General features: G+C 39.7%; 2 protein-coding genes and 1 pseudogene across 4 annotated transcripts; 2 read left to right on the top strand and 1 right to left on the bottom strand.

Annotated features, from left to right (window-relative positions):
- Positions 1-990: 990 nt before the first annotated feature.
- Positions 991-22,594, bottom strand: LOC148730888 (uncharacterized). Of its 3 annotated transcripts, none has more exons than XM_088759589.1 (4): positions 22,343-22,594; positions 15,049-15,166; positions 9,258-9,359; positions 991-4,057 (listed from the first exon to the last, which is right to left on the bottom strand). In XM_088759589.1, exons 3-4 carry the CDS (start codon positions 9,348-9,350, stop codon positions 1,445-1,447), a joined length of 2,706 nt encoding a protein of 901 aa, XP_088615715.1. In that variant the 5' UTR covers positions 9,351-9,359; positions 15,049-15,166; positions 22,343-22,594; the 3' UTR covers positions 991-1,444. The 3 variants fall into 3 exon arrangements, with proteins under 3 accessions (XP_088615715.1, XP_088615714.1, XP_088615716.1); XM_088759588.1 differs by lacking the exon at positions 22,343-22,594 and adding an exon at positions 15,259-15,364; XM_088759590.1 differs by lacking the exon at positions 15,049-15,166 and having other exon boundaries at positions 22,343-22,436.
- A 130-nt stretch (positions 22,595-22,724) lies between these two features.
- Positions 22,725-24,838, top strand: LOC148730887 (uncharacterized; annotated as a pseudogene).
- LOC111338439 (uncharacterized) lies at positions 24,739-27,352 on the top strand. The gene has a single exon (XM_088759592.1). It carries the CDS (start codon positions 24,739-24,741, stop codon positions 26,527-26,529), a length of 1,791 nt encoding a protein of 596 aa, XP_088615718.1. The 3' UTR covers positions 26,530-27,352.
- The last annotated feature ends 422 nt before the right edge of the window (positions 27,353-27,774 follow it).

Here is a 27,774-nt window from a genome sequence, read left to right as displayed (position 1 = left end):
AGATCTCAAAAATTTTGATCAAGTAGAAAGCGCACCCCGGGCTTGAGATTGAGCAATGAGAACCGCAGTGTACCAGTCTAAGTAGTGGCGTGTAAGCACTGCAAGAGTTAACTCTTGGACGACCGTAAGATTAGACTTAGTACGTCCTTCATCCAATATTGAGGGAAACCACCGGTATCGTCCTCTGTATCGTATGGATTCTGAAAAAACCGTATCGGCCCATCCTTACATGTAGCAAACATTATTTGATCACGTGACTTAGTTTTGTCATGTGACTGAAGTGCAAGCGTGAACATTACGCCCGCTAGTCTGCATGAAAGCCTTTACCAACTACTTGACAAAAGCAAGAGATTTGGAGGAACTGTGAGCGGCTGCTTCAATGGAAACACCACTCATACACGTGCTATTCCGATCCTTCACGAGGTGGATTATAATTCTTGCTTGCAATCTTTCCAATCCGCACTTACAAAAACAGTCCGCCTTGTGTTTATTCATTGGGTTACTTGCTTGGATTGCGGAAAGACAAATCGTCCCAGCTACGAAGTGAATAGAGGAATTTTTTGGTAGTATCACGGCCTGTTATCCATCACAGAATAGTTAAAGCAATAATAAGTAAAGTCTATTTACGAGCCTAGTGGCACAGTAGGCCGGTGCTTAACTCCGGTTTCTGTAGCATGAAGCGACTAGAAGTATTTCTACTCCCCCCTGGATGGGATGCTAGTCCATCGCAGGGTTACCCCCAGCATTAAATTGCCGGTACCCATTTATACACCTGGGTGGAGAGAGGCACTGTGAGAGTAAAGTGTCTTGCACACTTGAACACAACAGAATGTCCCGGGCGGGGCACGAACCCGGACCACTCGATCCGGAGTCGAGTGCACTAACCATGAGATCAACGCACCTCCATAAAGCAATAATGAAACGGGCAAACATTCATGAGCCTACAAACCCTTTCGTTTAGAAAACTAAGAAATTTTTGAGGCGGATACATCCTTTTCCTACAATTTTAACCTCATGGCAAATTTCTTTACTCTGAGTAACATGCTCGATTAATGCCTTTAAAAGCCTAACGCAAAAACTAACAATCAATTATTTCTAAGTCAATTCTTACTCAACATACTCCTCTTTTTCGTTAGAAAGGAACTAACTTATGTTTTGGATTTATAAACGAGAAAATGAATAATCACAGAAGTGAACAGTTTGATCTAAGAAACAATACTGAAACACTTGGTTAAACTGAACTTCCACCGACTCTATATTTCAAATTTTTCTGAGACACTCTGTTTACCACCTTAACCCGCTCGAAAAGACCATCAGGTCGTTGTTTGGTTAAAGGCGGTAAGTGTCTTTAACTCTTTACGGTGGCCAATTTACAATTTCAACTTGATTGATATAACCAAATTACATTGTCTGGTTGGTTTGCCAATGTTTACGTTTTGGCTTTCTACTTCTCTCTTTTCTGCTTCTTTTCATACTTCAACCGATTCACAATCTGTGCCAAGGTGAACTTCGATAACAGGAATTTTCCAGTGCTGTCATTTTGTAAAGTAGCACTGACTTTTTGTTTTGAAATTGGCGAACCGTTTATCATATCTTGAAAGAGATGTAGCAGAATTTGAACATGCTCAGCGGCAAACAAGCCTCGGGACTTCGCAGTGGTTTCAGTAGAGGACAAAATGTCTGACGACGCACTACTCTGCTGATCGTCTTCTTTCACTTGAAACATTCTTTTGACGCAGTTGTCAATCGTCTCTTCTTCTTCTGGTGGATTTGCTGTTACTTTTCCCAAGTCGTCAGATGTGCTATTGAACCGCCATTCTGCCCGGACCCTGTCATATACGCGCTTGGGCACCAGACGGCATAGTACTGGATTGCTCTGTATTTTCTGTCTAACGCAAGAAATTGTGATACTTCGTGCTGCAATCTCCTCGGCAAACAGTGTCCGGACTGCGCTTCTTAGCTCTTCATTCCACACCTTCCGTTCCGGCATTGGGGTCTCGTCCTCAGTTGCTTTTGCATCGCCAGTCCCTTCCTCGTTTTCATCTTCAGTCCCATCCAGTGCTTCTAGCGAAGTATCATGTCGCATTATTCTGGATAATTTTCGTGAAGCTATCACTGAACTTTTGCTCTTCTCGAACACTCGGTAGTACTTCTGTGCGGTTTGCTCTCGGTGAGCCATCAGGTCAGCTAGGTTGCCACTGATCTCTTTGTGTTGCTCGTGACAATGTGAGACCACACTCTTGCGATAAAGTGTGTGATGTACTGGCCCATTTACCCCTGCTTTCTTAAAAATTGACCCCAAGGCTTTAGTCATTTGGCTGGATTCCATTGGCTTTCCACACCAGGAGAGGAACATTGTCTGCTTCTTCAGAAGAGCGACACCGGGTAGCTGAGATCGTATTTCTTTCATAAAAACTTTGATGTAGTTATACAGATGGCTCGTCAACACCACTTGTGCAGGACCATGGATGTCCACGGTCTTATGATGTAGGACGCGAACAACGTAACGGTCGCCTTCGAGTGTGGCTCTTTCAAATTCCATGACAGTCATACATGCTACGACACCTGCGCGGTTGGCGTTATCAATCATTATTTGTGCGATCAGATAATCCCTCACAAGAATGTACTTCTCTTGGGTTATGTGAATCGCGGAGGTCCCACACAGTTGACTCAGAAGAATAATTGCCTCTCTTGCCGCTTGGCTTCTCTCAAATGCACAGATTTTGTCGGGAGTGATGAGGGCGTTTCTGTCTTCCTCCATTTTCTCCCATCTGCGTCTGTTGTTCTCGCGGTTGTATGATGCTGACCACCTTTTCAGTTTCTCACGTAATCTGAGGACATGCTCTTTGTCGAATACGACACCGCTGGGCTGATCTGCGAGCAAAAACGAGCAATAGTGTTGCAGACTCAGTAGGTATGACTTGATTGTGGCTGCGTGGTACCTCTCTGCTGCATAACGTTGAAGGAAAGTATCCCTTATTCTTTTCGTGTCCAATAAAGACGATAGTAGAACTCCTTTACCAACTACTGAGAGCACCTTGTGTAATTGGGAAACGTGTTTCTTTGCTGTCCTCCTGTCTTTCTTGCCCCCATCAGGTGAAAGAAGCCAGTCTCGAAATGCGCTCATAGTCTTTGAAACGTCATCACCTTTAATGTCGATATTACCTGAGGCTTGGCTAGCAGAGTCACAGCTCGCTTCAGTTGTATCGGCTTCTTGATCGTCTGACCTAACTGAGGTGTTGCCTTCCGCCATCTCAACCTCCTCACCATCCCCACCTACCGACAGTGCATCTTCAAAGTCTGGGCCTTGGTATCTTTCACTTTCCTGCTTCATTCTAAGGAAAATATGAGGGTTGTCACGTGAGATTACCTTTGCCATTGAAAGAGCTTTGTTATACTTGGGAGACGCGCGCTGTAGTTTATGAGCTTTCTGCAGATGCTGAGGCAGTCGGTTAGTAGTGGTCATGCAACCTGTGAGAGGGCACCTTTTCATCTTACGATTAGGCTTCTTTTGGCTTCTTTTTTCAGTGTTCGCTTTCAATTTTCGATTTCCAGCCGAAGCCTTTTCTTTATTCGCAAATTTATACTTTCTGCGCAAACCAAATCTCGATGTCGCTGTTCTCGCATAATCTTTGCTACACTTATGAACCGTTCTAAGGTGTCTCGGTAGGTGAACAACCTTGCTGTAGCAGTGTGGAAACGGGCACACCTTTTTTTGACGCTTTCTAGTGATCTTTTCGTCTTTGCTTTCCTGACAATCTTTACTATTGTCATCAGCGGTACTTTCTGTATTCTTGCTATCTTCGCTCTCGTCGCTAAATTCACCTTCCATTAATGACGCTTCTTCTTTTTCATCACCTTGGTCATGACTACCAATTCTCCTGTCACTCTGGCATTTTGTGGGGATTCCTTTTCGGTTATCACCCAAACTGCGGTTCCCATCACTCTCGGCGTCGCCGATCTCGTTTTCATTCTCGTTAAATGTCTCCAGTTGCGAGCACAGGGAGGCCTGATAAGTCGTCCACTGATTCCTGAGGGCAAATGCTCTTTCTCTGCACTGGAGAAAAATGAAGAAAGTGAATTTAAAAAGGTAAACTATACTACTACCTGTTAGCCGTCTCGTTTCCACCGGAAAACTGTACATTGCCATGAAACTGATAAAATTAATCACGACTATACCATTAGAGTGCGAATATCGTAAGCACTTCCAGTGAGTCCAATAAAAAAAAACATTTATGGTATTTTGAAGACTGGACTGGACTAGTCTAGTCTAGTAGTCTTTATTTCCTCACAAGATAAAAAATACATATCTTATGTTACAATATTTGAGTAAAAAGTATATATATCTAAATTATAAACTCACATAGCTAAATTGTATTTAAAAATTAAGCGCTTAATGAAAGAGTTCTTGAATCTATCTGTATTAACTTTCGGATACTGACTTGTTCGATTCCTTAAATTGTAAGTCGATACTTTCCTCTTGGGTAATAGTCCCCTTAGAGGGTGTCGGTCTATGCCTGATACCTTACGAAATACTTTTCTATCCTGCTTTTCCAGAAGGTGTTAATAGAAAATGATTTAGATGTATATTTACGTTTGTGACATCTATTGACATTGGCTTTACTGAACAACAAGAACAATAACACTTCATTTTTTTGACCTCATACTCTCTCCCCCCTCCCATGGTATCCTGGATAACTTACTGGCCGCAGACAAGATGACCAGTGGCTGCAACGTTCCCCCGCCTCCCACAGTGGGTCTACAAGACGAGCGACAACAAAGAAACGAGTCTTATTTTACAAATGCTATTAATAACGTTCCACTAGTCATTGTTCACTCTATTGAGCAGATTCTTTCATCCAACGTAACTTCGCGGGTAGGTCCCATAAGGATTCCCGTAGGAGTTTTCACTTCTGCCATCCGCACTCTACCATTATCTAGCGTCTTTGGCACTTGTCCAAGGGGCCAGTGTGACCGGGGTGTCCTTTACTGACATAATCGTTCATGACTTTCTGTTATTTCTCCGCCAGTTGTGGGTTCTTTTTTAAGTTCCTTCTCACCTGAAAGAAGTCTTGAGACGGCAATCGCGCGCGGTTGTCCGGCAAGATCGGGTCTCGTCTCCACAGCACGGTCCTCTTTCTTTTCCCGTGATGCTCTGTAAAGTAGCTAACGCGCCTTCATCTTTAAAGGATAACCCGCTTGTTTTGTCGCATATGAATCAATCTCCTAAATTCGTTCAACCCTTTGCGTAAAAGGGGGTTTTTCGTTCAACGCAAGAAAGTTCGCATGGATCGCTTCGCATACTCCTTTTATTAGTTGCATTTCCAGAGAAGGTCCACCCAATGGGTGTCTCCACGGCGATGGGCTCATGTACTCGTCCCTGGTGGACCTCAAGGTAGATCAGTAGATGAACCATGTCATGTCAAGCTGAGCATGGTCGACAGCCGATAAACGACTGCATTGTTGGATGGCCACCCCTTTCGTCATTTTTCTAGATGGAATGTTTAGTTTGTCAACTAAATCTACCTTCTTATCCACTTACTTTCTTTGGAACTGAGTTTGGGTTTGCCCGGGCTCACTGAAACTACTACCTTCTCTCCGAGTTTCAGAAGGGACCCCTGCATTCACAGCCTATGGGTGCAGTTGAACAAATGGCTTTGGGTCTGAAGAACTGTTGCCGTATAGTGGAACTTCCGATGGGAGCTCTGTCATCGTGGCAAGAGGGTGCAGTTTAATCATTGAGATTGCTCTAGTAGATTTTAGCTTCTTGTTCCACTCAGCGATATGAACTCCAGGGGGATTAAACGATGTTTCCACTCGTTTTCGCAACCATTTCTCGAGCTCTACTAGTGTAGACTCATCTGTACAACCATCTAGAAATTCATGCTATCTCGCTCCGAGATGCATCGGTAGTCGCATAGTTTGTAGCTCCCATTGGGTGCCTATATTTTTACGTAGAGATCTGGGAAATTTACCATATGCTCTTCGAATGAGAGCTGCCGTATTCGTACTAACATGTTTTTATTACCGTAAATTTTTGTTGTTGGACACTCTGGACTCGAAACAGTCGAGAAGGTTTTGTTGATTTCATGTGAATTGTAATTTCCCTTGTTACAGTGCATCTTCTGTTCGCAGAAAACCTGCCTTACTGGTTCGATTATGGAAAAATTTGTGAAAATAAACGGTTGAGTTTTCGATTTCAAGCATAATCTTATGTTTCTGCGAAATACATAATATGGCTGCTCTTCAGAGATACTCTGGGGTTTGGAGTATGGCAGACTGGCCCATCTTTACACACCGCGCTGTACAAGCCTTCACTTGGTAATAGTTGACACGTAATGCTTGTCTATCATTTGCTGGAATAAAGGCACTTTGTAACATGTTGCTAGAGTAAGCCAACAACAACAACAACTTTATTTACACCCTGAAGTATATTAAATTTACATTACAAAAAAAAGTAATAAAACAAATAAAATAAAGTGCATGGCTGCCCAAAATAACCACCAGGCTAATAGAATTGAGCAGCCCTCCACGCTGTTAGCAGTTCCAAACTGGTGTTTCAGTGTCCTTAGGGCAGTTGGGTAGCTGTGAATACCCTCAACTGCTTTCTTGCCTTCACTATCTAGGTTTTGAAATAAGTCGGCCATACGGTCTGAATCAGTGAGCGTTGTCTTGTTGTGACTCTGGTCACGAAGTGTCTCAATAAATTTTGGACACTCCATAGGCCTGTGAACTTGAAAAACTTGAAGAACTTGAAAAGCTCGAGGGGGGCAGTCGCTGATGTTCTTGTGCTCGGAGCAAGGCCATACTTGAGTCTGATTGTGACCTATTGAAGCTAAACTGGAAGAAGGTGTCCTGACCTTCTATGAGGCTATCAATAAATGCATCTTCTGGTTCTTCAACATGTGTTAAGTGTTGCCCAGGCATCAAGCCAAAACCACTCATGTAAGGAGTTGATGCTTTGTGGTTATCAGGAGCCCATTGAGTGATGGAGGGTGGTATGTAAAGCCCAAGCTAAACTTTCCCTACGACTACTGCTGAGATTTGATGCCAAAGGCACTCTTGCAGTCCCTGCAGGGAATTGATGTCATGATGAATTTCTCCACTAAAATAGCGGTTAGATACGCTACCATAATGAGATGACCCTTTTTTTTGTGTTTTAGTCATACAACCAGGCAAACAGGACTTCCGGTACACCTGAGGGTGTGTAACTAAACTCTTATTTTCGAGGTGAAAAGGACTCCGTTGTGATACTTTCCAAATAGTGTTGAAGGTCAACGCATCGGTTTCACTTTCTTTTGCAGATGATCCCTTAACTGTGATCAAAATCAGGCCATTGCTGCTTGTAACAGGAAACTCTTAAACTCTTTACTGGCATAAGGAGACACACGGGGCTTGCACTGTAAGTATCTCGGAGAGCTATAATAAAATTATAAGGAATTGTATGGAGCTTTTTTAACATTAGTCGAGGCGCGGTAGGTGTTGTCACACATGATCCTCGCAAGGATCATACGTGACAACACCCGCCGCTCCACGACTAACGCTACAAAAGCGCCATACAATTTCTTATAATAAAATTATAAGGAATTGTATGAAGCTTTCTGGGGAACTTACAGTGGAAGCCCTGTGTGTCTTCTCATGAAAGGCGTAGGCATTATACTCAATGGAGTATTTTCATTGAGGATGACAGTTTGCCTGACATAATCCAGAGATGACTATGAACAAACAGTTTTATATTCACGGGAAACATATCCCAATAGCGCTCCAGATTGTACATCGGTACATGGACCTGAATGATTGTCCCCTCTTTCGAAGTCCGTAGCTGCGCGAGTACTGGGAGCCAAATGATCTTTTAAAGATGGCGAAGCTATACTGACCTTACCAGTAATTTGGTCGTCGCTTGTCCTTCCTTCGATTGAGTCTTGCCCCAGTATTCCCTGCTCGAGCTGAGCCATTTCTGCTTAGTTTTGGGCGACGATGAAAACCGTTCCGTTGTTTCTTTTCTTCCGTAGCAGGTCAAGTTCCCGTTTACGACATTCCAGTTTTAGCTCCAGGTACCTTTGAGCCATCCCTTCTTCAAATTCCTTTTCACACGCTTCATTTTTCTCTCGATTCGTTCCGGTAACTGTTTTGCTTGAACGTTTGCGATAGCCGCTCTTATTTAAGCGCTCTTCTCGTCCTTGACAAGGGTGAAGAACTTCCAGTTGACGAGGCTTGACTGACTGAATCTTCCTGGACAATACTGCTATGGAGCGGCGAAAACACTCGTTCGTCCAAGGAATGCACCGTTTCGCGTTCCTCCATCCTTTAGCTGGCTAAAGGTTTCATATATGTCTGGAATTGATCATTCTGGTGTGTCCATTAAACATAACTTTTGTTTTGCTGAACAACAACAACACTTGATTTTTTTGACCTCGTGCTCTCTACCCCTCACAACGATCCTGGGAAACTTACTGAGCGCAGGAAAAATGGCCAGCGGTCGCAACAATTTTTGGTAACTTTGAAATAGCACATACTTTAAGGGTCTATTCGTAAAACCCACTTTTGAACTATATTAGAGGAAAAGAAGCATATTAGCCTCTCAACTGAGTTGAATCAATAAAAAATTAACCCGGCTTACTCATTTGTTGGATATGTCGAAGTCCGTTATACGGTCGTTACTTGCTGAAATAATTGCTTTCACATATTAAGAGAAACACAATATATAATTCACAGACTTCGCTGTCTGAGTAGAAGCGCACTCACATTGCCGGTGAAAACATAAAGTGTATGATCAAACATGTATTGCATATTATACAGAATGAAAGAGGTGACCACAAACGCAAAAGGTATGCAAATATCAATAAAAGCATTCCTGGTATAAACCAATATTCCACTACCATGTGACATTGTACTCTGTCCAATTCAAACGTTTATGGTTCATTGAACTGCTCGACGTGCGTATAGTTCAATCTTGCTCCGTATACCCATACACCGTAAAGCGTTTTTGTGGCATTCTGTTTCCGTTTTATCGAAAACCCATAACTCTCTGCATCCACTTTATCATCAACGTAAGCTCTAATTTGTTCCACAGTCGTTGTTTTCGATGTTTGGATGTGGATACAATGCCAAAAGATTTTTTTAACTTAGTTTGTGCGCTTCTTAAAACAAATATGCCCTAGCATGGATGGGATTTGGCCTCTTCCCTTACTGTCCATGCGGAAATTTATTTCAAGCCACATGTAATTTATCATTTAGGCGCTGTTCAGCCAGCTTACCCTATCTGCAGCCTTGTTGTCTCTTCGACGAAGCGCTGCTAATTCTGCACTCCTCAAGTCCGCGAGTCTTGCTTTTAAACCGTGATAATCCATGCATCAAGTCTGCAAGTTGATGAAATAAGATTTTTGTTGGGATCAAGTCCTTCATTTCACTCACCAACAGGTGCAAAAATTTGATGAAAAATTTTACAGTGAGACCTTCTTATGACGGATACCTGATCGCTAATTGATATAGAAACGTTACTGAAGGGTCGCTGCGTTGTAATCGATGCACTTAAACAGTTGGTAAAAAATAAAATTTCACAAAAACTGCGCAAATGACACCTACTTAATCAGGAAAAAACATGTATGTACCCATCCAAAATAACTGCTGGAAACAATTTCTGATACTTTTCAGCGTCAATCCCACTATAACCTGTCTAGTTTAATTAAATTTGCTTTTTTTTCTAACGGAGTGTTAATTCTAATAAATTCAGAGGAAGGACGTATATTAGTAAAACACACGAAGCACTTCAAGGAAGATTAATTGCCATGTCACCTTCCATACAGCAGATATTTCTTCTATAAATGCTTGTTGTAAAGAGGAATACTCGGATGATTTCTTTTGAATTAATAATAATAACAATCTTTCATTAGGAAACTCCATCACAATAGTGGTTTACATAGAGGTCCTAAATACTAGATGTGTATTATATAAAAATACGGTTAAAATATAGAAATTTAAGCTAAAATCGAAATATAAAAATGATTACAACACATACACCGCAAAAATTAATTTAAAAAAATACCTAATTATAAGAAGCCGAAAAAAGACACTTTTTAAAAATTGGCAAACTTACTGAGTTTCTTACAGTTCTCTCTAACTCATTAAAGTCTCTGAAACAGTGATACGGCGAACGATGTTTTCCCCAATTGTATTTGATTTTGGGTAGCTTTATAGTATCGTTATTGCGCGTATTGTAGGAGTGCATATCACTCTTTCTTACAATGTCCAAAGAATGATTAATTTCGCCATTAATACACTTGTATGCATATATACATCGATGAATTCTCAACTCGAAGAAACATTTGATGAGGATAAACACCGCTTACTGATTAAACTTGCATTTTGCCCACCCATTCAATAGATTCTGCCAAGAATTCGTTGAATTTGGCTTGTAAACAAAAACGACAAAGAGATCTTCACAAAAAAACAAATCAATAATAAGAGAAAACGGAAAATGAGCCAATTCCTCTTAAAATTAAATCCTTAAAAGAGTCACGGCCATCACCCGATATCTCGTTTTATAATGTGAATTGTATTGTGTGAAGTATAGGCCTGCGACTAATGTTGACTCTACCTGTTACAAAACGATCTTAAAACTCATCAGAATGGAAATTTATCGATTAATTTTAAAAAGGTGTTAATTACGGGTTCAATGTGAGCTCACTAATCATGCCGAGGTGCACCAGCTGCTCAGAGAAATTTGGAATTTTGCCGGGATTCTTTTTTTCTTAAGGAAGTTAATTCGACTTTAACATTTGAGTCTATCCCCCAAAAGGATTAGTTAAGTATGTATTGCATTTGTTTCCAAACTCTTGTGTGACAGTTGAAACTACAACTATTACAGCTATAAAATGACGCGAAACTTATAGAGCCTTAGAATTTTGATCATTTCGCAACGTGATATGGAGACGGCAAAGAAACTGCAAAACTGAAAAATTCTAACATTACAATATTGCAAGGGGAAAAAACACTTTTCACATCTGAGAAAAGGGCTGAAATACAACAAAAAATGCAACAATCGTTGTTTAAGTTTTTTCGTCAACAATGAATAAAAGCGTAATTTAACAAAAATGTAGTTCTCAGTTCGTGATTAATAAGCTTTCCTCGTGTTCTCGCACCATCTAACGAGGCTTTATCACCTTATAGAACAAGGAAAAATGTGTCTTATTCAATAAGGAGCTGACGAGAAAAGAGCCTGCAATCTTCAATATCGCGTCATGGGAAAAGCGCAACTTTTTTCAGCTCTTTAATACAAGAAATTTATCGAAGTTCACCAGGAAAAAAAACTGTCTGTCGCAAAGGTGAACGAAAAATCTAAAGAGATTTTTCTGTACGAACTAAATATACAACTGATAGCGTCCTAAATTCAATACTACTTCACGCCTTTTTTCAGTTCTTCTCCCACTCCAACTAAACTTTTTGGAGAATCGTAATGACCGTGAAATTTTTAACTTTATGATCCAGGCATGATATGAAACGGTTCGATCTTAGTTCAGTCAGTTTTTCTGAAATAAATTCCTTAACACGAACGGCGAAAGTATTCCCGCAATCGATTCCACAACCAGGTGTGTACGAATGTAAAAATAACTTAGATTTAGTTCTTACCTTTCGCTCCAAGAGCTGCAATATAAATTAATGCAATCCAAATCTATGCGGTTTATTATCAATTACTTAAGCATTAGTTGATATTCATCTTTTTATTTGCGCCGGTGTAACTGTTTCGAGTTCATCTTTTCCAAAAGTGACGTGAGCAAAAAAGTTTACATATCGTTCCGGGTATAACCCCTTTTATTAAAAACTGGATCTTTGGATAATGCAATTCTAGACTTTTTATTGGCTTAGCCATTATGGTATATGAGCCAATATACCATAATCTACAAATATGGTAAGCGCACGCGTCAGCTTAAAATTAAAAGGGAGCTAAAAAATTTAATAAAATTCCATAATTTCATTTAATGTTTTTAATAAAACAACTATTCCTCTCGCGCTTGTTGGATATGAGATGATAGATAGCCAACTCCGCGCTACGCGCTTCGTTGGCTATCGATCATCTCATATCCAACGCGCGCTCGTGGAATAATTGTTAATCATTCCTTTAAGCCAAAAACACTTTCGTAAACATTTTTAACTATGCGCCTAATACAGATTAATTCACGTAACGTACCACGCAGTTCCTCATTATTTCAATGATCAATACTGAACGTCTTATAAAAAATTTTTGGTAAACTGATTCTGGGTATCAACTACTTTTGAAACTTTGAAACGTGGACACTATGCTTAGTCCTAAACTTTTATTATTACATTTACTGTAAAATGAGCTTCTATTGAGTATTTAGCGGACACCGTGAATTGCAGCTCTGATGTGACACAAAAGTTTGGCTATGCAAACACTTTGTGGCATTTTATCATCGACTTTTCTTTCCCAATAGAATTATTGTCTATTTATAAAAGCTCGTTCGAATGTATAAGGGTGTTCTTTTCTTCCTTTTTTTTTTCTTTTTTTTTTTTTTACCAATGCGGCAAGTTTGGAATAATACGCGATGCAAACCTTCCATGTGTCCTCGTACACATGTATTTCCTGATAGTGAAAGACAATGAAATTTATAGAATATATCTTTTATATGCCGTGTAGGTAAACGGATGGACTGAAACCTTATCTTATATAGAACTAGAAAAACGGTTTTGCTACTGGAAGTGCTTTATATGTTAACACCAGTTTAATGTAAATCTTTTGTAACGATCGTAGAGGGTGTTTCCATAGCCATTGTCATTAAAAGGTTTGTGTTCGAGTGTTCCCTGAAGAGAAATCAGTCCAGCAGTTGCTTTTTGAATTTGTTGCAGTTGCGCTAAACAACCCACAAAATGTATAAACCCTTCCCGTATTGCAGGAATGTCTAAAAAGTTGTGAAAAAGGTTAAGTAGTGTACTGGATGGAGCTTACTGAAAGCTTTCGATTACAAACCCGACAAAACTGTATCAAGCATCAAGGGGTAAAACGCTACAACTTTCAATTAAAGTTGCAAAAAAGCTATGATATTGATTATTACTTGCACCAAAGATTATTTACTTCTGATTTGTTTAGGTATTTATCTCTGGGCATTGGAATTCTAGGTGAGTATAAAGAATTATGGCACTTTTGTAACCCGGCGTTGCGTCTAATTTGGGGTCTAAAAAAACGCGTGTAATAAAAAAAAATTCCAACCTCAAAAAGCAAAACTTGGCGAAAACAATTTTGGATAATAGGACTATGATGTGGTCAGTTTCTTAAGTCGTAACTTAGATTAAAACGAGACAGGAAACCTTGCAATTAAAAAAAATTGCACTGTAAGGCCTTAAAACAAAACAGGTAACTTGAACATCGAAGACGTTTCGAATGCTCCACTTGGTCTTTCGGATTGGGTAGCAAAATGGTATTTTTAAAAAAGTTAAAGGGTAAGCGAGTGAACCCACCAGCATTTATTAGTCGCGGATCTATCCCTTCATTGCCATAGAAATGGGCTTTTACCCCTTAAAAATGGCTGTTATAAATAGTGATTTCTGAAGTATCAGAAAATATTACGTATGATGCACGATCCTTCGCACTAGATAGCGCTATTTATGCAATAGCGAAATTTAGACCTGAAAAAAAAAATCAGGCTTGTACGGGATTCGATCCACTGACCTCTGCGATACTAGTGCAGCGCTCTACCAATTGAGCTAAGAAGCCAACTGGGAGCAGGCCGTTAAGTTGATTCGTAATAAACCCGGGATGATAAATCAGATACAATGAATATATGAAGTTCATATATTTGAACTGCGGTATTAAATACGTATGATGCACGATCCTTCGCAGTAGATAGCGCTATTTATGCAATAGCGTATTTCAGACCTGAAAAAAAAAAATCAGGCCTGTACGGGATTCGAACCACTGACCTCTGCGAAATTATATTCTTGGACACAAAAGTGTGCGAAAGCGAAAGTTTTAACACGGAACCGACCCTTCACGTCCAAAAGCGTTACAAAGAGACGGACCTTCGAACACTTGAAAATTTATTCGTGTCGTTCCGGCATCAGGCGCAAAGCAAGCCATCTATGAATAAATTTGTCACGCTCCACGTTCAATAAAAACTTACAGTGTTTTAACATACACAATAGGACTTGACGATATCAAGATGAAATTTAGGAGAAATGTTTCTCTGAATTTTTTTCACTGGGAATGAAGGGTCACTCAAAAACTTACATGGGATTAGGCTTGAGATCGATTGTAAACTTTTCCCAGTCCGACAGTCACCCAGGAGCCGAAAGGAGCTTTCTATTTGACTTTCCTCCGAAATGCTGTGTTGCAAGGCTTTTCCAAACTCGCTGTTAGTTTTCTTGTCTTTCGCTCGTTTTCTTGTCTTTCGCTCGTTTTCTTGTCTTTCGCTCGTTTTCTTGTCTTTCGCTCGTTTTCTTGTCTTTCGCTCATGCTATGCTTTGAAATTGATCTAGTCTGTCATAGAATACGGCGGCTTTTCATCGTACGGACGACCTTTTTTCAGAGTGGCTTCATTATCGCGAACGCGGAATGAAACGACAAAACTGCATAGTCAATAGACACTTAAAGAAACCAGATGTGGGAATAAAAAGCCAGTACTCGATTAAGATTGCAGAGATTTAGTCGAATAATATTACACACATGGTAGACTTCCCTTTTCTGTAATACAGAAAATACTGAGAAAAGCCGATTTTCGCTGTTGTCAGTTTTACTGATCATTTCTGGCAAAGCGAGGAAATGTACATTTGTCTGAACTCGCGGACAAACTAACACTCTCATTGAGAAGTTAATAAGTAATTAATAAGTAAGTATTGCGACAAAACAAGAGAAGACGTATACTCTCTTTTTAATAATTGTCTACTTTGGAATATTCACAAGCCTTTGTAAATTATCTTTCACAGATTTTCCTGGTCTTTGAAAGCTGAATTACTCGTGTTTATCTTATTGCGTTAAACTCGATTTCATGTTTTTTTCCACAAGAATTTCTGTAGAATTGTAGCTATTCGACATACCTGAATTAAATATCGAAACTTCATCATTAAGTGCAGTTTTCTCTCAGGTCATAGTGAAACGTTAACGACAAACGCAATAAAAAGATGCCGGAAGTGCCAACTCACTGCTTCTGCAAACCTAAGGTAAGAAAAACAAATGGAAAGTTTTTCAAAGTATCTCAACTTGTTAACCAACTCTGAGTTGATAAAGCTGATTTGACGTAAACTCACTTGGCGGAAGAAAATTGTTTGATAGGAAACACGTAATAAAGATTTAAAGCTTCAGTCTTGCTTGGAAAATGTCCACGAGCATGCCTGAACATGTCCAGATACGTTGAAGAATTTAATAGTTTGTGACAGTAATAGACTTGTTTAGCTTCAAACGTCATAGATTAGTCACGCGATCTGAAATGGGTAAATAACGAGTCGCGGCTGTGGTAACGTAGCAGCCAAGCTTAAAAAATTGGTTCACTTTCGTTGCGTCTGTAACTGCCACAAAATTTCTACAAATTCAGATTTGTGTTTTCATAAATAACGTGAGGACTCTAAGCTTCAGAAGTTAAGTATCCATGCTATATTTCTTCAACTTCTAGTCATACGAATATCTATATCTTATTAGACGTTTTGTTGTGTAGTACCGCTGGGTATTTTTACGAGTTGTGCCGTATTTTGAGGAGCCCGTAGGGCGAGTCAAAATACAAATAACGAGTGAAAATACTCAGCGATACTACACAACAAAACGTCTAATAAGTTATTTATTATCCAACACGCCAAACTGTTATTTCAGTGCGGGCGAATTTCGCGGATGTTTATTTACGGGGAGTGCGTAACAGAAGTATGCAAAGCGGAACGGAATGGCGCGTTGTCGCGTAGATGTTTCTATTTTCTGCAATAAATGAAGAAATTTCCTTGTTGTCTTGCTGTTTTTCTTCGTTCGATTCATCTTAAAACCTTGGATCTATATTTGCCAGCCATTCAGACTCTTCGTCGTCGGAAATACGATTCAAATTGTCCGCCATTTTTTTTTTCGTAACTACAATCCAATTCTTCGCTTGCGCGATGCGAGAAAACCTATTTAACCGATACTCTACAGTACAAATACCACGTGAGATTTGTAGTCGTCTATAGTGTAGTTGGATAATAAGTGTATTTATAATCCAAATGTGCTTCGTATAATACAAATAACGCCCGACACGAGTACAAATGTAGAGTAGACATCTATATTTGTACATGATAGCCCCTTCAGTGTAATAAACATTGGTATCAACGGGGGTCCTGTTACCCACCCAACCCACCCAGGGGAGGACATCCATCACACAGCAATCTCCTGCGTGGGAAATTAACGTCTCCTGCCCCTAACCCTGCAGGAGACGGGACCTCCATTTATTCGTCCCTATCCGAAAAGACTAGAATATCTAATCATTTCTTGATGTTATAGAAAGGTAGCATATTCTTCTCAATTATTTTAAGACCCTGAGTGTTGGTCCGGCCGGCGCTCGAACCCTCGATCTCCCGCACAACAGTCCAGCGGTCTATCCATTGGGCTAACCGGGATATCACGCGATCTGATTTTGAAATTAGGCAGGAGAAAGTGAAACCTCAAGTAAATATGCAGTTGTTCATCTTTACAGACAGTGACACTTTCCTTTTTGAATTTGATTATGTAAATTGTTTACAACAGTTGACAGATTCACAGCGAGTGTATCCTTCCCTTTGTTATGCAACTTAAGTTGGAATGAAACCATGGATGTTGACACTTACCCCAGCGTAAATTGAACTTTCTACATGAAAGTTATACGTACGGAGGAAACGTTTGGATTCTACAGGCTGTGTCGCTTTCTCAGATTTCTTAGATTTAGTTTCCGACTGGTTGTCATTTAGATATTTAAGGACCGTGACCGGCAGTCGACTTCAGGCAATTTCTCAGTACTTCAATCATTTCAGTGCTGATTAATCCGTGAATAAAAAAAATTCGGCACGAGAACTAGGAATTTCGTCCATAAGATGTCGTCTGCGGCATATACTTGAGTAGCCATTTCGATTTATTGTTGAACCATTTGAAACCTCGTGACCACAGCTAAATAAGTCTAATAGAGTGAAGTCGTATAACCCGTTCGTTATGTGCTAATTAGTAGGGACCTTAAGCAGTCAGGACGGCAACGCCAAGGAAGACTTCGATTAAAAAATGAATTACTACTCTTAGTTAGAATTTCAAAAATGGCTGCATGAGACTACTGTCTCATACGGCGCCACAGCTCGACTTCAGCATGAAGAATAGAAGTAGCGTTGAGTTCCAAATGGCAATTAATTTATTTGCCGTGGCGGCTTCGGTTCGCAGACGACGCAAATTTCGGCGATTTCACGTTGTTGTTTTGCATAGGACAGCCAAGAAATGTACAAAGTTTCTAAACGCACATGCTGAGCTATTGTTTTGTTAATTAGATCTCTTGTTTTTCCTTCTCCTCGTTGCCGTCGCCGTCGTGCTTGCTGAAGGTCCCTAAATGAGTTTGTCGACGTCGGCTAATTGCCAATGAGAAGAAAAATTTGATTTGCACTTGGTGTTTAATGGTTTTGCCGACAGAGCTTTGTCCCAGGGATTTTGGGGACCAACCCCCACTTTTTATTTAAAGACGCGCCGAATCCAATATTAAAAATAACGGTCAGCCAAAGATTACGTAAAGATCTATAAGATGTATGGAATGCCCTACGAATTGTAAGTTACATTTCATTGAACTCTCAAATGTTATTCTATATTTAAAAAAATCTGTATTTGTTTTTTAGTTTGACTTGCTTCCTCTGGCAACCAGGACGAAAATAAATGGGTCACCATACATCTGTAACCTTCAAAGCTATATTAACGCTTCACATCGAAAGCGCGAATCACAATTAAAAACAGTTCTCATCATTTATTCAAATACATCCTTACCACTATATTTTCCTAATAAAACCGACGCTGCAAACGATAAAGTCCCAAAACTCAGCAAAATATATTCTTTGTGTAATTTTTTCGTGACCTGTTTAGGCACGCTGGACACCCACAAGTGATTCACGTCGAAATGTACTGGACTTTTGAAAACAAGTGGTCACCGCATTTAGCAAAGAAAGAGCCAGAAACATCCTGTGGCGCCAAAAGGTCATGAATGTGCATAGTCTGCATACGTAGTGCTTGTGAATAACCTTGCCTTTTTTACGGTTATTGTGACTTTACAGTCACCGCCGCCCGACGAAAATCCTTACCCTTTAATTTGCAGCATCGGTTTATAAGGAATTTTCACGCGAAAATTCAGCGCTGGACATATATTTGATTCGAAGTAGCGTTCACAACGGCCGTTAAGAATTATTCTTCTCATTAGTATTACGTACAAATTCACTCTATTGTCTAAAATCCTTCTACTGTCACCACTGAATTAATTTTAGCAAATCAGAAGTTGATCTTTTCACAAATTCACGTTCTTTTCGTGAGCATGTATCACAATGCAACTGAACCACAGAAGGGATGTAGGGATCGATAGGAAGACCGCTGGACTTCAGATGAAAAGGTTCAGGGTTTAGACCCAGCCAGAGTTACTGTGTAGTGATCTCTGTCCACGCACTCTGATATTCTTAAGGAGAGCTTCACAGCTAGACCTTACAAGCTCTACGACTCCACGATCTTTTAAACTTACACAAGATATGGAAGTAAGTGGGAATGACCACCTTTGTGTCTGGTCCGAATGATCTTACTTGGCTAGGTAAAAATTTGATTAAGAGTTCAGCCAAGTTGAAATAACCAAACTCTCTTGGATTAGGCCGCACTGATGCATTAAGAGAGAAATTGCACTTCTTAAACACTTTCTTTTAAAAGTTTTTTATACGAGAAAATTGAAAAGTTCTTTTGTATTTTTATTATATTTTTTATCATCGCTATAGATATTTACATTACCATTAAAAAGGAGTTGAGTGTTATGAATTAAGACATTTGATTACAATACATTTTACTGTCCCGAAGACATAAGTAGTTAGCGATGTCTCACTTTCGGTTTTGGAAAAACAGATTTGAAAGTAAACATAGACAATTTTTTAACAGCCACCAATTTGGCGATCTGTAATCAGAAGTAAGCCTGTCCCGATCGTGCTCGTAAAATGCTACAAAGGTGTTCACTGGAATGTTAAAAAATTACTGAGAAATAGCTAAACAAATCCGTCAAGTTGCTCCCTAAATTTCAAAAGGTACGTCCTAAATTTCATGATATTTTCACATAAACATTAATTTAAAAGCTTTATTTTCGTTATTCGCCTGTTTAAACTTAGTTGCTCGCAGTAAAGGCAACTTCTCACCGTCCATCGAAATTGTCATTTTTCACTTTTTTTTTTTTCATGTTTCGTTTAGACAAAAATGCCCAATCGGAGATTTTGAATCTGAATTAAAATTGAATCAGAAGCAAAACATATATGTTTTATAATTTTCATTTTTCAGTTTCAATTTCCTCTTTCGCATTTTCCATTTTTATTTAGTCAAAAATGTAAAATCTGTAATCCTGAATCTGAAAAAGAATAAAATCAGAAGCAAAAATTTTTTTTTTGAAAAAAGACTAAGATATTCTCTTGTTAAATTTGTTTTTCTTATCTCCTTTTGAGACTGTTTAAATGCTGGTCGCTTCAGTAAATTCTTGCATTTTATTCATTCACTTGAGAAGAACTGTGGAAAATTATTGAAATCATCAGCACATACCCTCTCAATCATTTCGTTTCCAAGTTCTTTACTTATTTCTAGGTCACCATTATCGTTTGAAATCAAGGTTTTTATTTGTGATGTATCATATAACAAGGCAGTCCTAGAGATAATCTGCGAGTTCTAATTGGTTCCCACTTGATCCGTACTTTGCCATACAAGCCCATGTAGTTTTGGTCTTAGTGCCATATATAAGACTGCTTACTACTCTCCCAGCCCTCGCCGGCTTGCTCGAGCCGAACTGGGGAATCTAGTCAGTATTTATTTGTATTTGTAGTTAAAGATTCGCACAAAGTACCGGAGCAGAAACAATAGGACATAAGTCCCCTCCCAGGTTTAAGCTTCAACCCAACCCTGCCCCCTCCCCCCCCTCCCAGTAAACAGGCCAAGCCACAACACAGTAATCTCGCTGCCTAACCAAATTAACTAATTAATAGATGCAGGAGAGGGGACCTAAAAAACTGGTCAATATTCCTGAGTAAGGCCCTCACACTCGGTTATATTAGTAAGAAGTTAATCTTAATGAAATGATATCTCTGATCATGCAAAACTATTATTATTTATCTGCAGTATGAGGGTATCAACGAAGTGATGGCTTTTACGGCGAACAGTTAAAATTTTGACCAATTCACTGCTAACAGTTATTTCTTTTTGTTACTTTTGACAGAGATTTAACAAGGAATCGACTCCTAATATCTGGATACGCATTACAAAGAGACGAAGACCTTCCAATACTTGAATTTAGTTTGATAAGAAAGTAAGAAGAGAAGTGATACACATCGGTGAGAAAATTTGGCACACTCCACGTTTAATAAGAGTAGAGGATGCCAAGATGAAATTTTGAAGAAATGTATCTTGTACTTGATTTTACTTGAAGAGAAAGTTCATTTAAATCTTACTTGGGATTAATCTTTTGATCGATTGTAAACGTTTCCCGCCTTACGGTCACCCAACTGACGAGAGTTGCTTTCTGTTGGACCTTCCTCCGATATGCTGTGTAGCAAATCGCTGCTGATTTTTGTTTTTGTTTTTTTTTTATCAAATGCTAACTGAGCTGTCTTACGTCCATTCCATACTTTTGATCTTGATCAAAAGCATGCATGTGGGAATTGAATTGAATTGTATGAGGGAATTGATCTTGTTTATGTAATATGGCAGCTGTCCATTCCATGACTTCAATCACGTAGCTCCATTTTCTGCCTGATTTGCACTTAGTGTTTTATAGTTTTGGCGCCAGAGCGTTGTCCCAGGGAGTCTGGGGACCAACCCCTCTTTTTATGTAAAGTCGCGAAAAATCTAATATTCAAATAACGGTCAGCCAGAAGTCACGAAAAGATCTCAAAGAAGTATGGAATGCCCTACGAATTTTAAGTTAAAATTTCGTTAAACTCTCAAATGTTATTCGATATTTAAAAAAATCTGTATTTGTTTTTTAGTTTGACTTGCTTCCTCTGGCAACCAGTGCAAAAATAAACGGCAACCATACATCAGAAACCTTCAAAGCCACAGTAACGCTTCAAAACGAAAGCGCGAATCACTGCCTTTAAAAGCATACACAACCCATAATTCCTCTATTCGCTCCGACGATGGGCTAACACTCGAAACGTCAGCTTTTATAACCGTAACGGTGGCCAATTTACCATTTCAACTTTGTTGATATATTCAAATTATTTCGTTACCCCCACCGACGCAGCTCCAAACAGGTTTCTTTAGAAACTATCAGCCTTTCTTATTTTTGATAGCTTTATTATCGCGAACACGGATTGAAAAGGACAAAAATACGTAGCAAATAGATGGAAGACATTTGAAGAAACGAGATTGCAAAGATCTAGTCGAGTAATACTACACACACGGTACGTTTTCCTCAACTCACGGACAGACAGTTCAAGTTAATAATTAATTAGTGATTTTCGGTCTCAATATCTAAGAGAAACTCAATCTTAAAGTGTTACTCTTCTATTGGAATAAACTAAAGAAAATATCCCAAAAAGAATCAAATAATTTTTTCCAACATAGTATCAGAAGTTTCAGTGTAAAGGTAAGTGCTGGTGTTGGCCAGAAGTGGAAGCGGAACTGAAAGTAGTGCGAATGAATTTTCTCCTGCGCCAACGAGGCAGAACCGAAACGCGTAGAAGAGACTAAAGACTTTTTCCTCTAACATTTTAGGGAAACTCTAAATGATTTTCAGTGTCAATTAGCTCAAGACACGCTTCAAATAAATGTAGTTTAAAAGATTTCAAACTTTCACGATTTGCTGAGAGAAATCAGTCTAGTTTCCTTTTAACACAAAGAAGAGTAAATAAAGGTAATAACGACTACTAACGATTAAAAAATAGAGAAATTCTTAGTGCAAATTCTACGAAATTTTTTGACTGATTAATTTGCGTCTACTTTGCAGAATCATGATCATGACCCAAATATTACCATAAAAAAAAGGGGGACCTTGAGATTTTCGGTTTCGTGGTTTTGGCCTTTCTTTAGAGCAGTTTTTCGATTTCTAAGAGACCCCAGTGCTCCTATCCATATGACCCTATAACATGCCTTGTCTGTGTAACAAAACCCTTACAGTGAAATCGAAATTATCGTTGTCTAACCAAGACTGACCTTGGAATGCGTGAAGTTACCAAAATGTAGAGCTCTTCTCCAAGGATCTCGTTTAAACAGGTGGTATGATACCTTAAAAAAGGCAAAAATTTCGAAGTTTTACCTAAAAAGTTTTATTGCTGGAAAAGGTCCGTATTTCACTTGGTATTAACGCCACAGTTTAATTTTTCATGAAAATGTTATTTGTTGTCCAGTATTTACTCATTTTTGAGACCAGGTCTTTGGTTGCCAGGGGCAACAGGTTTGTTTTTATCTTGTTTACAGTGAAGAAACAATCCCCCAATTCTTGGGTTTCAGGTGACGTCACAAGCTTTGTTGAAGTTAGTGTCCGCCATGTTGGTGTTCCTCGGACGTCAAATTTATGAATAATTAGTCGATTTCTATGGTGAAGCCCTCTCTCTTATCGCCGTAATATTTCGCCAACTACATGAATATCCAGAAAGAAAAAAGGGATAAAAGTATCTGGCATTCATCTTAAGGTATCCCAGTGCTCTCTGAGTATGCCGAAAGCTTAGAGAGTTGGAAGGAAAGATGTTTGCAAAAGATCTCGGTCATCGGGGTTGACCCTGCAAGCATACCAGCCGAGAAGTTTAGTCCAAAATGCTTGCCTCCTGTGGAAGTGTCGGACGTGCTGAGTTACCTCATTCTTGAGACCATCTTCTACAGCAAGAAGCAGTTCAAGGCGTTCAAGAGCCTAGAGGCGTTTAATCAAATGATGTCGGGATTTGTAACCTCAGTTGTAGGCAAAGTAATCGTCGGAAAGTATGTCGTGAGAGCACGAGTTTGGCATTCACATCATGTGAACATTTGGGTCATTTCCGAAAACGATGGGACTATTTTGTCAGCCCATTGCTTGGGATGCAAAGCTGGACTGGCTGAGGCATGCTCACATATCGCGAGTGTTTTATTTTATGTTGGAGGCAACTACTCGAATTCATGGCAAGCTCGCTGGGTGTCACGAAAACTCAGACACAGAAAACTCAGATCCCTCGAAGTGTTCTCCAAGCTTCCGAAGTGCTCCATAATTCGATAGTGCATAGCATAAAGCATGAACCAATTGTTTTATAAGATAACCGGTGGAATAATGCAACAAATCCGACGCGAAAGACGGACAACAATATCAAGAGTGATTCTTCAGTGAAGCGAATCGTGACGGCGATGATGCCGAGTCTTCTTTCCCGTTGTTTTTCTCTTTCTGCCTCATTTAAGAAGTCTAGCCCAAGGGTCGCAAAATTGTCTTCGTTTTGGGACTGGTGGGCCGAGTCTCTGTTTGTATCAATTATTATCGCGAAATATTTAAGAATTTTAACAGAGCGACAACAAGGATCTGTGCGACGAAGTACAAAAAAGTAAACAAACGTCCCTTTCGGCTCGTCAAAATCACGCCACATTTGAATACTTTGGTGTTGGAGCGAGCGCATTTGATCCAGTTAACTGTGAACGAAAAGCTCAAAATTAACGGGAAAAATGGAGGAGATCTAAGCTAAATGAAGTCTTGTGTCACTCTAAAATGCTTTAATACTCAACCATCGGACGATTTTGCGAAACGTGCAACTCGAGGCCTTGTTTTTGCTGCTTCAATTGGATCAAGACCCAAAAGGTCAACAGTACACGCGGCATTACCAGGAGTGATCATGAGTTGAGTTTATCTCTTGAATTTTCGAGGGGTCTGAGTTTTCGGGGTCTGAGGTCTGAGTTTTCGGGGTGTCAGTTTTCGTGACACCCCAAGCTTGCTTGCACTCAGGTAAAATGCTCATGGATTTTGCCGACATATGTCAATGAAGTGCCGTATGCGAGGGCTAAAGACATCGATTTCTCATCGGCTAAGAAGCTCAAAGAAAAGCTCGACCAAAAAATCGCGCATCTACAACAGCCGCAAGCCTCGAACCATACAACAACTTTTAGTTCCTCCTGTTCTTCCCCTTGATTTGTAATGATCTTAGGTATAGCGCATTAGATCATATATCTAATTAATTTTGCGCTATAGAAATAATAAAATTATTAAATTATTATACGAAAAAATCCTTAGTCTTTATGCTTTCCACTTTTGCTAGAACAGCCAACCACAATGCATAAAACCATCCCTTCTTTCTCACATGAACTCTTCGTTAGATACGGTTTGTTTACGCTCGAGGGACACCAAGATGGCGGATAGTAACCGTTGCTAAGGTATTGGTCACGTGGGTGAAACCCAAGGATAGTTGTTTTCGCCCGGAAAACGATCGTTGCGTGACAAGGGACTCTCTGTTTCCCCGTACATAACAACGATTAGCCCATCGTAGTTGATGAGCCTGCGAAACACGAAAAATTGTCGTTGCGAAATTCACAACAATACTAGTGGCGTGGCGTTTTGAGTTTTTTATCCTGTTTCTCGTTCTTTTTTCACGTTAACAACCATGCCTCCGAAGCATCGTGCAATAAGGCGTCCTAAAAGGAAGTTTTCGGGAAATCAATTCACGAAACCTTCGAAAGAAAATGCCAAGAGGACGAAAGAAGCGAAAGAAGAAGCACATGGTTCGAACACCCTCGGTCAACATACTAAGAAGTCTGTGTCTTCGGAAAAGCTTTTGCTTAAGTCCGATGCCATGGAATCAAAACCTGGCAAAGTTGAAGAACCTTACGAAGAGGAGGCAACATTAACGGGCTTCAGGTTTGTCGACTTGGAGCTACTCGGCATGGCATTTTGTGCCATGAGGTGTGCTGATTGTGGAGAATTCAGCATCGTGCTTTGGGAAAACCACTTAGAAAGTAAGGGATGTGCTTCGAGTCTTCGAGTCTTTTGCGAGAGTTGTGGCTGGAAACATGAGTTTTGGACATCTAAAAAGCAGACTTTAAGTTTTGAGGCGAATAGGCGTTTAGTGTATTCCATGAGATCGATAGGAAGAGGGCACAGTGGAGCGAAGAAATTTTGCTCATTAATGAATATGCCACCGCCTCCAACAGCAAGGGCATATCAAAAAAATGCAAGAACGATTGCTAAACATGTGAAAGTTATTGCTAAGGATGGTATGTCCAGTGCAGCAAAAGAAATCAGGGATGCCCAGCATGCTCGTGAAGATGATTTAGTGAATTGTGGCGTTTCATGTGACGGTACCTGGCAGAAGAGAGGATATTCTTCACAGAATGGTTGCGTGATTGTCATGTCAATTGATACTGGTAAAGTTTTGGATGCAGAACCTCTCACTAAAGTTTGTAAAAAATGTCAGCTTCACTCCCATTTAGATAAAGACAGTGAGGAGTACCATAGATGGAGGGCAGAACACAATAACTGCAAAGCTAATTATAAGGGCTCTGCCCCAGCCATGGAATCAGAGGGTGCAGATCGTATTTTTAGACGGTCTGTTGCAACTCACAAGCTTCGTTATACTGACTTGTATTCAGATGGTGACAGCAAAAGTTACAATAGAGTCAAGGATGTTTACTCTGCAGATGGAATACAAATTGCTAAGAAAGAATGTATAGGACATGTGCAAAAACGAGTTGGCACAGCACTCAGAAAACTAAAGAAAGAAACTCCTGCTCTTGGTGGGAAAGGAAAACTCACTGATGCCATGATTGACAAACTTCAGAACTACTATGGAATTGCTATTCGTTCTAATGTTGGAGACTTGAATGGAATGAGAAAGGCAATACATGCAAGTTTCTTCCATTGTGCCTCAAGTGAACGGCGTGATCTTCACACCCACTGTCCAACTGGACTCTCGAGCTGGTGTGGTTTCAAGCGAGACAGAAACAGTTTTAAACATTCTCCTGGTTTGCCTGATGCTGTGATTGCAAAAGTCAAACCTGTATACCAAAGATTAAGTGAAGATTCTTTGTTAGAAAAATGCCTCCATGGAAAAACCCAAAACCAGAATGAAGCTGTAAATGGAATGGTGTGGGAGCGCATTCCCAAGGAAGTTTTCGTGGGAGCTGACTTGCTGGAATTTGGCTTGTTTGATGCCATAAGCCACTTCAATATTGGAGCAAGGACTGTTCTACTGCTTCTAAAAGCACTCAAAATTTCCCCAGGAAAATACACAGAAGAGGGGTGTAGGCACCTTGACATGGATCGAATTCATGGTGCTGAGTACAAACACAGTGAGGAAAGGAAAAAGAGGAGAAAGGTCCTAAGGGGACAAAGAAAGAAGAAAGAAGACAAGAACCAACAAGCAGAGGGTGTTACTTATGCTGCTGGAGCATTTTAAGACACTTCCTTTGCTCAGAGATTGAACAGAGGGTTTTCAAACCCAAATACAACTTTTAAATGCATTTTTCCATCAAACTGCATTTTGATAGAACTCTGAGTAGCTCAACATGTTCAGTTCAAAAACTATTTAAGATAATTTCATGAAATTTTCCACAGAAAATCTTGAATGGTGTTTCTGTGCAGTAAACCTAAAACAAAGTACAAAGGTAAATTGATGATTCAATGGCAGGCAAATTTTTTTCCAGAAGGGGCCCATTATTTGTTTATGTGAAAGTTTTTCATTATTTGACATGGTTATAATCATGTTGTATAAAATGCTTTAGGTTCATTGCACAGATCCATCTATGCATAAGACATCCTGAAAATTTCAGAGCCATGGGATTTTTTGTTATAGAGTTATTGTTGTTGGCGTGATGCCTGTAAAATGAGGGTTTGGTGGGCGTGGTCCTGTTGCTATAGTAACAGATGGTGTCAACAACAGTGCCAAACAATTTCTCTCAGTGAGTGTTATCACTGGAGGGACTATTAAAAATGTTTCAAATAATGTAAAAAATTTCCCTTTTTGAAGGTATCATACCACCTTAAAGCGCAGCTGAAAGTCCACTAAAGTAATTCCTCAATACACCTGTTGGAAAAGTCAATGCATCTCAAAACTATCGACTGTTTTGGAAAAATCAAAATAAGTGAAATCCAAACAATGATTTTTCAACTAAAACTTACCTTCGGAAAATCCGATCGCGCTCGGCAACTTTTGAGCAACTTTCGGCGATTGATGCAACTTTTTGCAGTTCCAGTAACCTCGAGCACTTTTTTACCTTTTGTGAGCAATTGTTGACCAAGGTTCAGAGCTCATATCAAGTCGATGACTTCATAAAGTCTTTATTTATGCGAATTTCTTGAATGTTATCAACCTTGGAGGAAAAACAAATGAATAAAGGGGGTAAGTTTCTAAAGAAACTGTGGTGCTGCGTGGCAGTGGGGTAACAAGGTAATTTGGTTTTATAAACGAAGTTGAAATTGTAGATTGGCCACCGTAAAGAGTAAAAAGCTGACATTTCGAGCGTTAGCCCTTCGTCATTCGCTCTGACGAAGGGTTAACGTTCGAAACGTCAGCTTTTTAACTCTTCACGGTGGCCAATTTAAAATTTCAGCTTAGTTGATATAACCAAATTACCTTGGAGAAAGACATAGCCTGTAATTTGACAACGTTTCGCAAGCCTTTGAAATGACGTAAAACACCAGT

The sequence above is a fragment of the Stylophora pistillata genome, chromosome 5 (assembly GCF_964205215.1).
Source record: "Stylophora pistillata chromosome 5, jaStyPist1.2, whole genome shotgun sequence".
NCBI classification, from domain to species: Eukaryota; Metazoa; Cnidaria; class Anthozoa; order Scleractinia; family Pocilloporidae; genus Stylophora; species Stylophora pistillata.
Note: the sequence above shows the minus strand (reverse complement) of the source record. Positions and strands in the feature narration are given on the sequence as shown.